The sequence below is a fragment of the Seriola lalandi genome, unplaced genomic scaffold (genome assembly GCF_002814215.2).
Source record: "Seriola lalandi dorsalis isolate HSWRI2012SDOR001 ecotype SW California unplaced genomic scaffold, Sedor1 jcf7180002052130, whole genome shotgun sequence".
In the NCBI taxonomy this organism is placed as follows: domain Eukaryota; kingdom Metazoa; phylum Chordata; class Actinopteri; order Carangiformes; family Carangidae; genus Seriola; species Seriola lalandi.
This window is the reverse complement of record NW_019522683.1, coordinates 318,773-333,342: the sequence shown is the minus strand read 5'-3', so window position 1 is coordinate 333,342 and position 14,570 is coordinate 318,773. Positions and strand designations below refer to the sequence as shown.

At 40.4% G+C, this 14,570-nt stretch overlaps 2 protein-coding genes across 2 annotated transcripts in view; both read right to left on the bottom strand.

Moving 5' to 3' along the window:
• Positions 1 to 2,199: 2,199 nt before the first annotated feature.
• Positions 2,200 to 8,195, bottom strand: use1 (unconventional SNARE in the ER 1 homolog (S. cerevisiae)). Its single transcript, XM_023400102.2, has 8 exons — positions 8,066 to 8,195; positions 6,675 to 6,724; positions 6,291 to 6,369; positions 5,945 to 6,097; positions 5,747 to 5,762; positions 5,576 to 5,606; positions 5,132 to 5,294; positions 2,200 to 4,042 (listed from the first exon to the last, which is right to left on the bottom strand). The coding sequence occupies exons 1-8, from the start codon at positions 8,162 to 8,164 to the stop codon at positions 3,860 to 3,862; spliced, it is 774 nt and encodes a 257-aa protein (XP_023255870.1). The 5' UTR covers positions 8,165 to 8,195; the 3' UTR covers positions 2,200 to 3,859.
• Positions 8,196 to 10,420: 2,225 nt separating this feature from the next.
• Positions 10,421 to 14,570, bottom strand: part of myo9bl (myosin IXb-like) — a 55,659-nt gene continuing 51,509 nt past the window's right edge. Inside the window, exons 38-43 of the mRNA XM_087172263.1 lie at positions 14,527 to 14,569; positions 14,224 to 14,347; positions 13,894 to 13,944; positions 12,958 to 13,073; positions 12,716 to 12,855; positions 10,421 to 12,222 (exon numbers count right to left, since the gene is read on the bottom strand). Of these exons, the coding sequence (XP_087028389.1) occupies positions 11,669 to 12,222; positions 12,716 to 12,855; positions 12,958 to 13,073; positions 13,894 to 13,944; positions 14,224 to 14,347; positions 14,527 to 14,569 (1,028 nt within the window). The 3' untranslated portion in view covers positions 10,421 to 11,668. The remainder of the gene's footprint in view (positions 12,223 to 12,715; positions 12,856 to 12,957; positions 13,074 to 13,893; positions 13,945 to 14,223; positions 14,348 to 14,526; position 14,570) is intronic.

Below are 14,570 nucleotides of genomic sequence, written 5' to 3'. Positions count from 1 at the left end.
AAACCAATTAAAAGCATACTACAACACACACGCACGTGCACACACTCACACACACACACACACACACACACACACACACACACACACATGCACCATCTCAAATATCAGTGGTACAACACCAGATTATTATTCTTTGTTTCCCAACTGTTCTGCTCCTAAATGATGATTCTTTCATTCTTTTATCATGGTCACAACAAAGAGTGAATCTTAAAGGTCTGACAGCAGCAAAAATACTGCTGGATTTTACCTGAAAAAACCCTCATACACATGTTATCACGGGCGGCACGGTGAATAGTGGTTAGCACTGTCGCCTCACAGTGAGAAGGTTCTGGGTTTGAACCCCAGGCCTGGGGCCTTTCTCTGAGTTTGCATGTTGTTCCTGTGTGTGCTCCCTCCCACAGTCCAAAAGACTTGCAGGTTAGGTCAATTGGTGGCTCTAAATTGCCCATAGGTGTGTGTGCGTGTGCGTGTGAGTGGTTGTATGTGTCTATATGTCCGCCCTGTGACGGACTGGTGACCTGTCCAGGGGGTACCCTGCTCTCACCCAATGTCAGCTGGGATTGGCTCCAGCCCCCTCACGCAACTATAAGGATAAGTGGAATAACAAAGGGATGGATGTGTTATCTCAAAGACGCTGGTTACTTTCATGGTTGGATAATATTTAGGCTGAACCAGCCACGCTGAAATTTGGACCGAAGTGGAGGAAGAAGCGCAATAAAGTTTTATTTTGTTAAGCGTACGAAATGTGTGTGCATATGTAACGGTTTGTCTCTTCCTTAATAATTATTTTTTTAACACTTAAGACAGTTAGGAAAGTTGTAACTAATGGCTTATTACTGATTAATAAATAATTTACCAATGCTTTACCAATAGATTCGTTAAAAGCAATTAACAGGAATAAATGTTGTTTGCTAAGCTGTGAAAAACCCCACTGGTTGGTGTTTATCCTTTCTATTCTATCTAATAAATTATACCTGACATATATCTATCAAACATGAATGCCTTTATTAACCATGAATTACAACCAGCGTTAGAAGAAATATTGAGATCTTAACTTAAGTAGCAATACACCACGCAACACAAAAATACTGCATTGGTCACAAAATAGTGCCAAAAGTGGTCATTAGATGAAAGGATGGCCTGTCATAGTGATAAATATCATCAGATTATTATTACTGATGCATTACTGTGTGAGAAGCATCTTAATGCTGGAGCTGCTGATTAAACTAATTTTAATGTTAAGACACTTTAACGTATACCAATGCACATTTTGTTAGCTCATCCTTAGTCTTGAATGGAAAATGATTGTCAATGTAACTTTAATCTGACAAATAAACGTAGAGGAGTAGAAGTATCCACCGCTGGTTACAACCTATAACGGCTCCATAGAGGGTGCCTTATTAGAAAATGGTAGCAAATTGATTAAGCTAATTTTGGAAAACAGCTTTGCACACACAGCCCTCACTATTTTTGGATCGTCCTGTGGGAGAAAGACTTCAGGAAGGAACCCATTCAGGTTTAGTGGGTCAGAGGTTAAAAGTGCCACTAATGAGCCTCACACAGACGTTTTATGCTGAATATAGGAACTCGTACTTAACACATCCCAGACTCTGGGTTGTATGTGGGAAACTAAAACACAAATGGGTAACAGTCTCTTTCATTTAATGGGATAATACAACCATAATGAACATGAGAAACCGCACCACTGATGAAGTCATGTACTTCAGTTTCAGTTCAAAAGCGGAGAGCTGCAGCCTCAGAGAGCAGATCACACAGCCAGAGCATTAGCAAAGGCCTGAGAATGGAGGCGCAAACAGCTGTGATTAAACTGAGGGATGATGATCCTCCGCAGTGACACAACCTCATTTGGTCTCCTGGTGGCCTGCATACCTTGGCTTCCTGAAGGCAAAATACCCCCCAGGGATCCTAAAATACACGGTGGGCCAAGCCTCAGCCCAGCCAGGCGGGGCAGGGAGAGGGGAGAGAGGAAGGGCCAGGGGCAGAGCTGCAAGCCCGGGCAAGCCAGTCAGCTCCACAGGCCTCAGACGACAGTCGCACTGACAACACCGGAGGAATGCGAGAAGCTTCTTCATTGTGTTAGTTTGCATGAAGAATACAGTGTTAAATCACTGACAAAATAATGTTATCAGGCTAAATTAAGGAAGAACAAAAGCTGACAAATGCACAGATTACCCAGAGTCACATATGGTCGTCATGTGCTTTTTTTGTGGCCAGCTGCCTTTATTTAGCCATACTTCAATCCTCAGATCACTTCTAAACGAGTAGTGGGGTTAATTTAGGATTCATGGGCTTGATCAGGCCATCAGGGTCATGGAGGTCATTACATGCTCATATTGTAAGATCATGACTGACACACACTGGCCACATGAAGTCACTGCATCATTAGGTATTTCTGCACAGTGGGCGCAATTTGGTATTTGAGTTTATGGATAAAGGTCTCAAACAGCTCCCACAACACACATACAGTACTCACAATTATTACTCAATCGAACACAATTAAAGGAGATGAATAATTTTACTTTGTTGTGATCCTGTACACACACACAACTGCAGATCTAAATGATATATGAATGTTTATAAGGGGTTGGAACACGTGGGGTTACAGTATGTAATGAGAACAAAGTCTTACTTTATCAACATCAGCGGCCTCCGCAGTCATTACCAACATCAACAGATATCGTCACCTGATGTACATTTATGGAGTCAGCCTCCCAAACACGCAGACTCTCAAACAAAGAACAGGACTGAGGATAATGGAAATATGCAGAGCAATGAAATAAATTAAATCTAACAGCTCAAAGATCTCAACCTCTCGACAAAGACTGTCTCCAAAACTTTTACCAGCAGATGAAAAATCAAACTGTTGCTTGAAATCTGTTTTGTAATTTGCATTATTTAATTTTAGGGAAATAACTGGGAACACTTCACTTTCACCCCCCTCATTTAATGTTATGCATTATATAAACATTTCTTAAATGGTTTATAACACAATATAATGTAGTTGTGAAGAGATGTAGAATTTTATGAATGTATTTCTCAACAACTGTAAGTCCTCCTGTACGTTGAGGCTGATAAATAAGTAGATAATAATTGACAATATCATGAAGTACCTCTTCAGATGAGAAGTTACAATTCTTGACAAATACTGCACATTAATAAACACTTACAATGCCTTCAACCTACATTACAGTGTGTTATAAACCAGTTATTAAATATTCAGTGAGGTTAAAGAAAGGTGTCGTAGGTTTTAGCTATTTATGAGTCAGATTGTTTTGGACTCAGTTTTCAGTTATTTGAAATAGTGATGAGATCGTGGATTTCCAGGGCAACGTGCAGTAGATGGTGGACGGTTCATAAACTTACTCTGATGTATGCATGGTGAAAAATAATGTTCTAAAAAACCTGACTTTGACTTTAGTCTCACTAAGTGAGAAAGTGCATACATGTACTGAATGGCTGGTAGCCGACCTGATGAGGGATTAAAATAATTAAGGCTCAGTCCCTGCTGTCTGGGTATTAAGACTATGTTGCTGCTCCCTAAGGCCCTCCAAGTAGCTCCTTACCTCCATTCATGTTCTGTGCTGTTTAAAAAAATGATTACTGATACTTCAAACCACTTTCTGCATCTTTCTTTCATCAGACCGTATAGAGGAAGAATTTCAGTTTTGAGAAGTGCAATCTTTTTCAGCCCATCAGACTGAGTTGTTTTGGTTTGGACCACTACTGATCTGTATCACATATGCAGACATGCTGTGTAGATCTATGGAGGCCTATGTAGCTACTGCTCTTGTAAACACAGGAGGATGAGGGACTAACAGTTCAGGACTGTACACAGTCATCATCTGAGTCTGGGGAAGATTCTGATGAAGAGGATCATGCTGATAAAGGTGAAGGAGACCAGGATGAGCATCAGCCACAGAAGCCAGTTCACAGACTTCTTGGTGTGCTGCTCCAATCGCTCCGACTCCGTCTTCAGCTTCTCAAAGTTCAGGTCTGCCTGGCGCATGGAGTGGCTCAGAGTCTGGGAAATGCCAAGATAAATATTTAGCAGTCAGACCTACAAGCCGGTTTAGTGGAAGGAATAATAACTCATAGATTTTGCACAAGGTGGATTCACAGGCTGGTTGGGAATATTATTTGTCTTATACTGCCCACTTGTGGACAGCTTGGGCTGACACGTGGCATCAGCAGGGGAAAATGTTTGGGCAACAAAAATATAAAATGACAACTTCCAATTATAAGAATATACCCAAGATCAAGCCAAAGCACAGATAAATTTAAATATAAACATTCACAAAACTTCAACATTTCTTGGCCTATTAACAGTAATCTGTGACAAAAAGCTGGACAATGAACTAAAATAAATAAATAACAATATTAGAGAGTAATCGTCAAACCTTTGCTTATTCTGATATGTTCTGAAAACTGCAACACCCATCCATCCTCCAGTCACATGCTTCTGCCTCACCTTGCCTTAATCATTCGCCCCCTTTAACACAGCCTGTTTAAGGCGGGAATGTTGCGCCTTTATTCTGCCTTGCCATTCTGTATAAAAAGTACGAACACGGGATGTTCCGCCTTGAAGCCGACAGCGGAGGCAGTCACAGAGCCAGACCGGTGTGTAAAAGAGAGAGCCGGCATGGAGGGGATTCCTAACGACAATATGGCGGAGTCCATGTTTAAAAGGGGCCTGCGACTTTTTTATTTTATTTTTTTATTTTACACACACATCACCTCATTATGGTCTTTGCCTTACACACACACACACACACACACACACACACACGTATTATAACGGATTTAAACAGCAGTGGCTTCTAATAATATGTTTCTGTGCTGCTTGGATAATTGATCTGTTATTGATCTGATCTGTTAAGCATTAGTTGAATATTGCTTTTAGCCTGTAATTGAATCTATCCTTGTCTCTGTTAACCAGGGTCTATAAATGAAATGGTATGGGAAACAGACAAGGTGACGTATTACTTTGAAAATGTTTGTGTGGGTGGTGTAATTCATCATTGACAGGTAAATGCTTTATATTTTAGTAACCCTGTAAATACGATATGATTGACGTGTACAGCATTATGAATGCAGGTGTTTATCCAGTTACCTGGTTGTCCTGTCTGATGATGTTCTGCGCTGCCATTGTGTTGTTCTTCAGATTTCGGGCCAGGTTCAGCATGTCCTCCGCCAGCTTCTCCTGCAGGTTGTGGTGATGCTGCAGGACGGCGTCCAGCTCTGCGGCAGACTGACGCTCATCCAGAGGAAGACCTCTGCACACAGTGGGACAGCCTTATTAACATCTTTATTTTTATTGCAGGGATGTCTCTTATCCACAGACACAACAATGTGTTCAGTGATAAAATAATTTAATGAGTAATGACACAGTGTCCTGACTGAATCTGTATTTGAAACGTTCATAAATTTAACAGCGTTGCGAATGAACCTGAGCATTTTGGAGGAAATCAGAGGATGTTACACACTGATGTATGAAAACATAGAAATATATTCATCATTAGTTCTTATTGATAAGAAATAATATTTAAAGCTTTACCTTCTGTTTCGCAAGTCTGTCTCCGATGTGCCTATAAAGAGGAAATTGTTAAAGAGATTTAACTCTTAAAAAACACATTTCCAGAATTGTAGTTTGTTATAAATAGTAGCTGCCATTCCCCAGTAGAGAAACTGAATTCAAGATCCCTTTGACCTACAAAATAATTCTTACCTTTGCCTGACAAACCCTGTAATGACACAAAAGAGGAACATTTTTGAGTTAATTGGGCATTCAAATTTCCAAATCACGTTTTTTTTTCCAGACCCTAAAGTGTTTCTAACGTGGAGAGCACAGCCTTTGTGGCCAAGTATAAATAGAAATGTCTTGACGGTGGCTTTAAAGTTACAAACACTTGTATGCTCATCCTACCGTGCCGAGAAGCTCATCCCTCATCTCTCCTGTGCACCGGGCCTTCGTCTGCATGTGGACAGTTTTAGTGGCAGGCATCCTCTCATTGGCTATCGTGGGTGTTCGCCCGGGGGCGAGGAACTGATTGGCTAAAGCTTTTTCTGTTGGTGAAGACTGTGAACGAGAGCAGGAAAGATGTGAGATCAGAAAACTGCCCCAACAAGAGAGAACAAAAAAAAAGGGAAAGAAAATTAGATTAAGATTAAAGATAAAAATGAAAATGAATTACTGCTTAAAGTGCTGCTATAAATATCAAAAATAATAATGACACATCCAGTACAGAAAGCTGTAAAATACTGCCACTGACCAGTTTCTCTGCCTCTAGGAGTCCTTTCAGAAAATCTACTTTTCTTGTGAACTCAGTCAGGACTTCTGGTGTGGGTTTGCTGGATAAAGACACAATGTGTTATTGAATAACAGTATTATTACATCTCTTTATAAACTCATTACATGGTCATGAACAAAACTGGTGCGAGCGGTGACAGAAGAACTCTTTGTTCACAAAGTAACACGTGAGATCCTCTTGCATCAGAAGCTTTGTGGTTTGCAAGTGTTGAAAACCTTTAGTTGCCTTTGCGTAAGTGACTGTACCCAAGGTGACAGGAAACATTTGACAACAGAGATATACTGTATGTGTGTTACAGGTTAGCAATAATAAATGCATTGAGAAATTAAGAGGTAGTGGTGTTACCTTGGGCTTTTCCTCAGAGCCACCAACATCTCCTCCAGGGCACCAACATACTAAAGCAGACAAAACAGAGACAGTGATTATACTTTTCCTTTTTTCTTTTTTTTTTTTTTAAACGAAAGATATTTTGAATAGTTGATGTACATGTGTTGTGCCTTTGTGCAGCCATCTTAAATTAAAACATGGAAAACCTGAACACACTGTGGATTAAAAAAATATCCATCTAGTTAGTCCTGTCTAACCACCTCAAAATAATTTGCCACCTCATAATTTACAGTGTTACCTTGAAATCACAGCTGGTTGCTGTGATGAATATCAATGGCATACAATTACCTAACATTTAACTTATATTGGTAAACTGGGTAAAACTCACTCCTAATGATAATGAACGATTAATTAAGGCAAATATACAAACTCAGTTGCCAGTTTATCAGGTCCAGGTGTAATACGGGTGTATTAGACCTGTTTATTGTATTAGACCTACAAGAAATGAACCTTCAGGAAGGTTCATGACAGTCTAGGAAGGTGTATCTAGATCTAGTTGATTAAATGATCAGTTATCGACAGAAAACTATAGTGAACCATTTAATAATTGTTTCAGCTTCTTAAATATCAGCATTTGATGCTTTTCTTCATCAGTCATAGAAAAACAAATATCTTTGGGTTTTGGACTGTTGACGAGACTCAGATCAGAAAAGGTATAAAACAATTCAATGAAGAAAATAACTGCCAGACTAAGTGATAATGAAAATAAGGATAGCTAATGATGAGCTAATGAAAGCTGGATCTGGGAGTTACATCAACTTCATGGTGATTTTGGAGGTTGTAATTTGTGGTGCTGTTGAATTAAAGTATTTCCAATTGATTATCCACCAAATTAATAGATATATCAGTAATACCAGTGGGCAAAAAAATTAGAAACAAACCTCAGCAAAGCACAACATAATTTAACCCTGGCTATGGTTTCGCGCGTTATAGTTTTCTCTTTAGTTTAAGCAGTGTGTCACCAGCACCTTTGTGATTTTACTGTGATGGTAAGTTTGTGTTTATATGTGAATATCTGGACATTATTTAGCTCTGACAGTGGTGGTCTGATCTGTGCTGAAGAGCAACACGACGTTATTCTGTCACTTCATACAGAAAATAAACTGAGCACTCAGCAAGGTTAACACGCAACTTACAATTCAGCTGTGCAATATTTAAATCTGTTTTTTTTTTTTGTGAAACACGAGTCTGCCCGTTTTTCGTTTCTTCATTTTTTTGTCAGTGGCGACGTGGCTAACAACCAGCTGCGACTAACAACAACAACGACAGTCATGCTAACTTTAGCTTATGAAGGTCAGAGGGAAACAGCACCGAGCGGTGACATTTCCTCCGTGTTTGTGTCGCCTCACCTTCTCTAACCTCCACTCCGTCTCCCCTCGTTTCTCCGAGGCGATTGATTCACAGCGAGACAACAACCTGATAAAATTAATTTCCAACCTGGACGCCATGTTTGAAGCTGACACACCGTCGCAGCAGTATGACGCCACAGCTCTCCCACTCATGGACGTATGTGCCCACTTTTATTCGTTAATTCAAAAACCGTGAACTCGTGTACACTTACGACACTTTGCGATCTTTAATAAACTTCACAAAGCTTTATGTGTGATGTTTAATCCAGCAATACCTATTTCTGTTTTTATTTCTTCCTTTTCGTGTACATAAATCCTTACAAGCAGCATATTAAGTTTGTTCTATGACAGGATGAACCTCCGGAGGAGCAACATTTTATGCCCCTGCTAACATTAATATATAGTGCAATTTCATTATTTTACCACAAACCAATCAGATCCCTCTCTTTGTTGGTCAACAGAAAATTAACCAGCAATATATTGTATTCATCATACACTGAAACGATGCAGGAATGGTGGAATCACCTAATCTATGTACATTTTGTTCATTTCAATTCAGAAGGTATAATTTGAATGTTCAGATGATTTAAGATCTTTGTTCTGAGTCTTTTCACTTGAAATTATGAGTTGAATGAATAAACTGCTCAGAGTTCACTGAACTCATTATTACATTAAGTTTTTAAAGAAAGAGAACTGGTACATCAACAGACTTTCCAGTATGAAATATTTGAAAGTTAAAACTCTCCAGACTCATATTTTTTCATAGTTTGCAGAAAACAGATATGAGGTCAACATACTGTGTGTCTTTAACAAGCCTACATGTGATGGAAAGTCATGGTTGTTTCTTTTCATAATAATGCAAATCATGATGAAGGTTGAAAATGTTCGGTCCCTCCCCCTGCACATTGATAATTTACCAGAGTTACATGGAGCAGATTCACATGTTGTCTGACTGTGGTGCAAACTGGCTTCAGCAGCTGCAGCCTCATGTCAAATGAAGAACTGACTGTTTAAACTGAGGAAAATTTAAAAGGAAAGCTAATCTGTCTGTAATGTTGTCTGTGTAACTAAACAGTTGATTCAACATAGTATCTTAAGTCTATTGAACTTTCTTTCTCAGGTTCAGATAACTTTATTCAGTTTTGCATTTTCTAAGCTCATAAAACAAATTTGAAGTAAAACTTTAACTTGAGTTCAGTTAACTCTTCTGAAACGTGCCGTGTAGATAAATTCACCTTACAATAAATAATATTACTGATTGTACACATTTTCATAAAGCTATTTGAAACCATGTATTCATTCACCTGCCAAACACGACAAGTCACAATGTATTTTTGTAAAAGTTGAGCAAGTATGCCTGGCTTCAGGGCCGTAACTCCATGTAGACTATAAGATGTTTTTGTCTTGAACAGACTCCTTTCACTGTCCTGTTGAAACAGCACTCTGTACTTACCTTTGAGACGACCTCAGGTTTATCAAAAGTCTTTGCTGCAGCTTTAGAAACAGGAACCAAATCCATTCAACCAGTTAAACCAAGTTTTAGGTCAGAGTTAATATTAAACCGTCATTTTTTTAATATATGAGCTCTGAAGAGGCTAAAACAATAAGATCTTACCTGAAGAGACTGAATGTCAAAGTTTCTGGATTAAGATTTTCAACACATGAGCAAAAACTTTTATCCTGTTTATTATTTCTAATTCCTCTGTACCTGATGAAGAACCAATTTGGACTTAAAACATACTTAATGTAATTGCAATGTAATGTTAATGTAATAAAGAAAAAGAAATTAAGGCAGAAGATCACAGGGTTGCAAGTTTTTTTTTGGACTCAACCCCAAAATAATAGAGATGTGTGTTTTCACACTGATTGTTTCTTTTGATTTAGGATCACTTTTAAAGTCACACTTAAAAAAATAAAAAGAAAACACAGTTTGTGTTACGCACAGATAATTATGCGAGACAGAGCAACATATCAAATTCTTCCCAAAGACAGAGAGGGAGCTGACTGAAGATTCACAGATTGCCAGAATTAACATTCTGAAATGTAGGTTACCTGTCTGAAGGTAAAAACTTAAACAGATAGTGAATTCATTTTGAATTAATTTACATCCCTCCTTTATATTACTAGTTAAAATATTGGTGTAAATGGTCTAAGTGCATCTGGAGGAGACTAATTTATTTTTTGTCTGATGTGTCATGGTTCATAGTTCACATCAAAAAAAAGTACATAACCTGAATATTCTCCACTTCATAATTGGTGAGTTTATCATCCACTGTGTAAACGGTGTTATGTGTCCAAAATCAACACTGAGATACTTTTCCAACTGCGCCCGATCAAATCACACAGCAGAGGATGTTACAAGCATCACGTTTTGTATTTCATGTTAATACTAACCATTACAGTTCACGTCATTCAGTCCCAACCATACACTCTCTGTTACACATTACACATCTTCCTCATAATCCAGACAGACTAGCAGACATCATTCAACAGCAGTCAGAGGGGAACATTAGTATTACATTTCATACAAAGCTGAAACGTGCTTCAGCAGAAGCTGCTCATTATGGGACTGTCCACAGCTGAGTGAAGCCAAGTTCATTTTAGAAAAGGGTAAGGTGAGTTCAAGGACTCTGAGCTTTAAAGACATCATGGCACGGCTGTTGCATAATGGTCGGTGTTGTGTTTGTGTTTTTGTCGTCTCAAAAGGAAGAAAGTGGCGTGTGCTGCTCCCATTTCCCTTTGCTATGTGAAGGCGATGACTTCTATCTGGTGTTTGCTGTGCGGCAGGTAGAAGGTGAAGGTGGACAGACTGTTGTCCTTTGTGCAACAGTCGCACTGCGCATGTCTAGGTCCTTGTTCCGAACATGTCCGTCTTGTGTCGGTTCAGTACAATGAACACAAAACTCTGAGACAAAGGTCCCCTCTCTTTATCCCAGATAACCCTCCCTGCACTGTTCCACAATAATGACATGACAAATGAGCTTCTTGTTCAAAATAATTGTACATTATCAAGGCACTAGCTAACATTTCAGTGAGCATGTTTTGCTCATTAGGAGAACTAAGAAATGAAAAGTGCGACTGGAACCTCTATTATTTCCTTGAATTAGCAAAAATGTGTTAAACAAAAGAAAACAAAAAAAAAAAAACAGGGGAAAGAAAAAACAAAATTCCATCATTATGAGGCGACAGAAATTCCAGCCTGTGTTCCTGTACCCACATTATATCAAAATGATAGAAAAGGTGCTTGGCAACATCTTGTCCAGTTTTTTATTTTAACTGTAACGTTGGACAAGACTTTAAACACATTAGCAGTTCCTTGATTAGTTTCCCTCTAACAACAGCAACCAAACACCCTCCACTGTGTCTAATTTCTGTTCAAACTTTATGAACAGAAGACTGTGGCTACAGTACATCTCATCATGTTCAATAATTTCTCTTCCTCCATGTTCCCCCTTGATTTTTATCCTCTTCTGGCTTTCTACAATCCCATCATTGTCATCTGTGGCAGCTCTGCATGCCATTTATATTCATTTCCTTTTGTCTACTCGGGAGGTTGTTGCTTTTACTCATCCTCACTTCTCCATCTTCTCTGATCCATCCTGGTCAGACGTCTTCCTCCGTGTAAGGAATGTCTGGGTCAGAAAAACGTCTCTGGCCCTTTGAGGCCTGTGTCTCGTGGTGCTGAGGAGAGCGCGCCACCAAAGAGATGGATGAGGAGGAGGAGGAAGCGGAGGGAGGGCAGGAAGAGAAATGCAACAACAGGTCACACTCGGGGTTGTCGATGTACAGGGACTGGGTGCTGTCTTTACGGCGGCCCGGCTGCTCTCTTCTCCTGACCAAGTATTTAGGAGCTCGATTTCCAGGAGGAACGTGAGTCTGAGTTGAACTCGAGGCTGCAGGCTGGGAGAGAGAGACACCTGCAGGGAGTTTAACTGTGTCTGGGATGACGGGGTTGCGGCGTTTCAGCGGATGCCTGAGGGAGGCGTTGGAGGATTCGGAGGTTGAAGAAGCGCAGCTGGACAGAGAGGAGGTGGAGCTAGCAGGGGTGAGGTTTGACAGAGAGAAGCGTCCACAGAGGACTTTAGGTCGCTGGGCCAGGTCGGGTGGTTTGGGTAGACAAATGGGCTTGTACCTCCTCAGCTGGGAGCCACCTCTTCCTGGAAGAGAGGGAGAAAAAAAAAAGAAGAGTGGGAGAAATAAACATGTTTTCCTTAACAATTTACACAGTAATCCTGAGGGTGAAGACCAACGGAAGATCATGCAACCATGTTATCTACCAAAAACTATGTACAGCTAAGTACAATTAAGCAAACATTTGATGTGATATGGTGTGCCAAATGTTCCATTAACTCATTTGGATAAGGTTTGAGCATGCTTCTGTGCCACACATGCATTTACATGCATACATGGGTGTGCAGACGTATGCTAACAAACACACACACAAACACACAAACACGGTTGCTGTTCCTCCAACCTGCTTTGTTACAGAGCAGACGTCACCGCCCCAATCACCATCACTGGTCCAAACCTGCACCACAAAACACAGGAAGGGCCCAACCCAGCGGCCCCCGTGGTCTGGTCAGAAACCCACAGGTGAGTGAGAGAAACAGGTAGAAGGAGAGAACGTCCAGACTGTACCTTAATACTGACCTTCAGGCTCTGAGCTGTGGGCAGAGGAGCGCTGCTGTTCATCCAAAAGACTCTCGGAGCTCAGTGAGGCTTCGGAGTCCAAGTTCTCCTGGTCTGAACCAGGTTGCTCCATCTCTGGCAGTCGACAGGCCAGATCCTCTCTGCAAAGGACAGATGATAAGGACGTCAGAGAAGTGAGAGACTGGAGAGAGAGACGCTGCCGCCTCTGGATACAGACACAATAATGAAGAGGGTTTCTTTACTTCTCCTGTTTGATGGACTTGATGCGTTCCACCAGGTTCTTCTCAGCCTCTGTGTCTGAGTCCAGAGGCTCATTCTCAGGGACCACGCTGAGATCAGAACTGACCTTCTCATGCACCTGCAGACGACAGAGCAGCACACACTGATACCCAACTCAACCTGAAAGTTATATTTATATAACAAACATGAAATAGCTATAACATAAAAATGGCTTTGACCCAAATCTGAAACTGATTCCAAAATTTGTTAGTGAGAAGAGCGAGAAGAGCAAGGTGGACGGTGCCTCTGGTTTTCATGCATCTACAGAAAAATAAATGCAGTGACAAAAAATAAGCTAATAAAAACATTTGCCCTTTCAAAACAGTATTGGTGTGAGGAGGTTTTACAAAGGCAAACTGTTCATAACTATGGTAACGGGTTAGAAGACACATCACCACAATCCAGACAGGTTTAACCACTCAACAGCCGGCAAATACCATGACTCTCAGAGCTTTGTGATGTTCTCTCGATAAAAAAAAAAATGGAATAGGATATGACGACATTGGAACAGCACAAAGACAAATGCGCATCATTACCATCAAGCTTTGCAAGTTAGGTCATTGTCTTCCAAAGACAGCAATCACAACACCAACCCAGAACCATCTTGTCCCCTCAGAGAGAGAACAAGAATGATGGCAAACAGCAAATCCTCCACATCACAAGCAGGACCTAAACCAGACTAACAGCAACATGCAATCTACTACCAGTTAGTAAGGAAGAGTAAAAAGTATTAGGGAAAGATGGATGAAGAAAAACAAAAACAAAACAAAAACAAAAATACAGCCAGAGCATCAAGTCACCCACATCTAACATGCCATGCACAGGTGCTTCTACATGGCACACTACGATACACTACAACTACCAGATCTACTGTACCAGGAAAACTCAATGATACATACCACCACTCCTTTGTAAGGAGCTGAGAACCTGAGAGGTAAATGCCAGTAGTGCTAAGGAGAGACAAGGAACATTGGCTATGTTACCCATGTAACTGCAGAACGAAAGCTTCTGATACTGGGCTTGTTCTACGCTGTAAATGGTGTTGAAAGACAACACTAACTAGTACAGTGTATTTCATAATAATCCATAAGTGAATTTTTAAATGTATGTAATTCCTTCCTTTACATCCAGGCTTGAGGTTAATCAGCAATCTAACGATTGCCATGGTTTTGAGAGCACACTGAATCGAACAAATGTGATCCAGAGCCAGGCAGGGTTTTCTTCCTCACCGTGTTTTGTCTCTTGAGTTTGAGCTGGTTAACAGCCAGAGCCTCAGCGTACTCCAGCTGCTCAATCTCCTCCATCTTCTCATTGTAGCGTCTGGTCTGCTCATTGATGAGCATCTCTAAACACCTATAGGGGGAGAAGAGAACACGATGGCAAACAATATGAGTATGTATGGTCATTTACAGCTGTTCACTGGTTATGCAAAGGGTGTGCATGTAATATGGACAAGGCACAACACAAGAAAATTATTATTATATTAAGTATGAAAGCAGAGTTTGTTATTTTTTCTTTCATTGCAGTCTTACGTGGTGGTCTTGGCAACATCCTTCATGCTGAGCAGCGGGTCAGC

Excerpts from the sequence above, each read along its gene's own strand:
- use1 (XM_023400102.2), bottom strand. The coding sequence starts at position 8,164 with ATGGCGTCCAGGTTGGAAATTAATTTTATCAGGTTGTTGTCTCGCTGT. Across the intron at positions 6,098-6,290 it reads TCCTAGAGGCAGAGAAACTG|TCTTCACCAACAGAAAAAGC; the intron begins GTCAGTGGCAGT and ends TCTCGTTCACAG. Across the intron at positions 4,043-5,131 it reads TCATCAGACAGGACAACCAG|ACTCTGAGCCACTCCATGCG; the intron begins GTAACTGGATAA and ends GGCATTTCCCAG.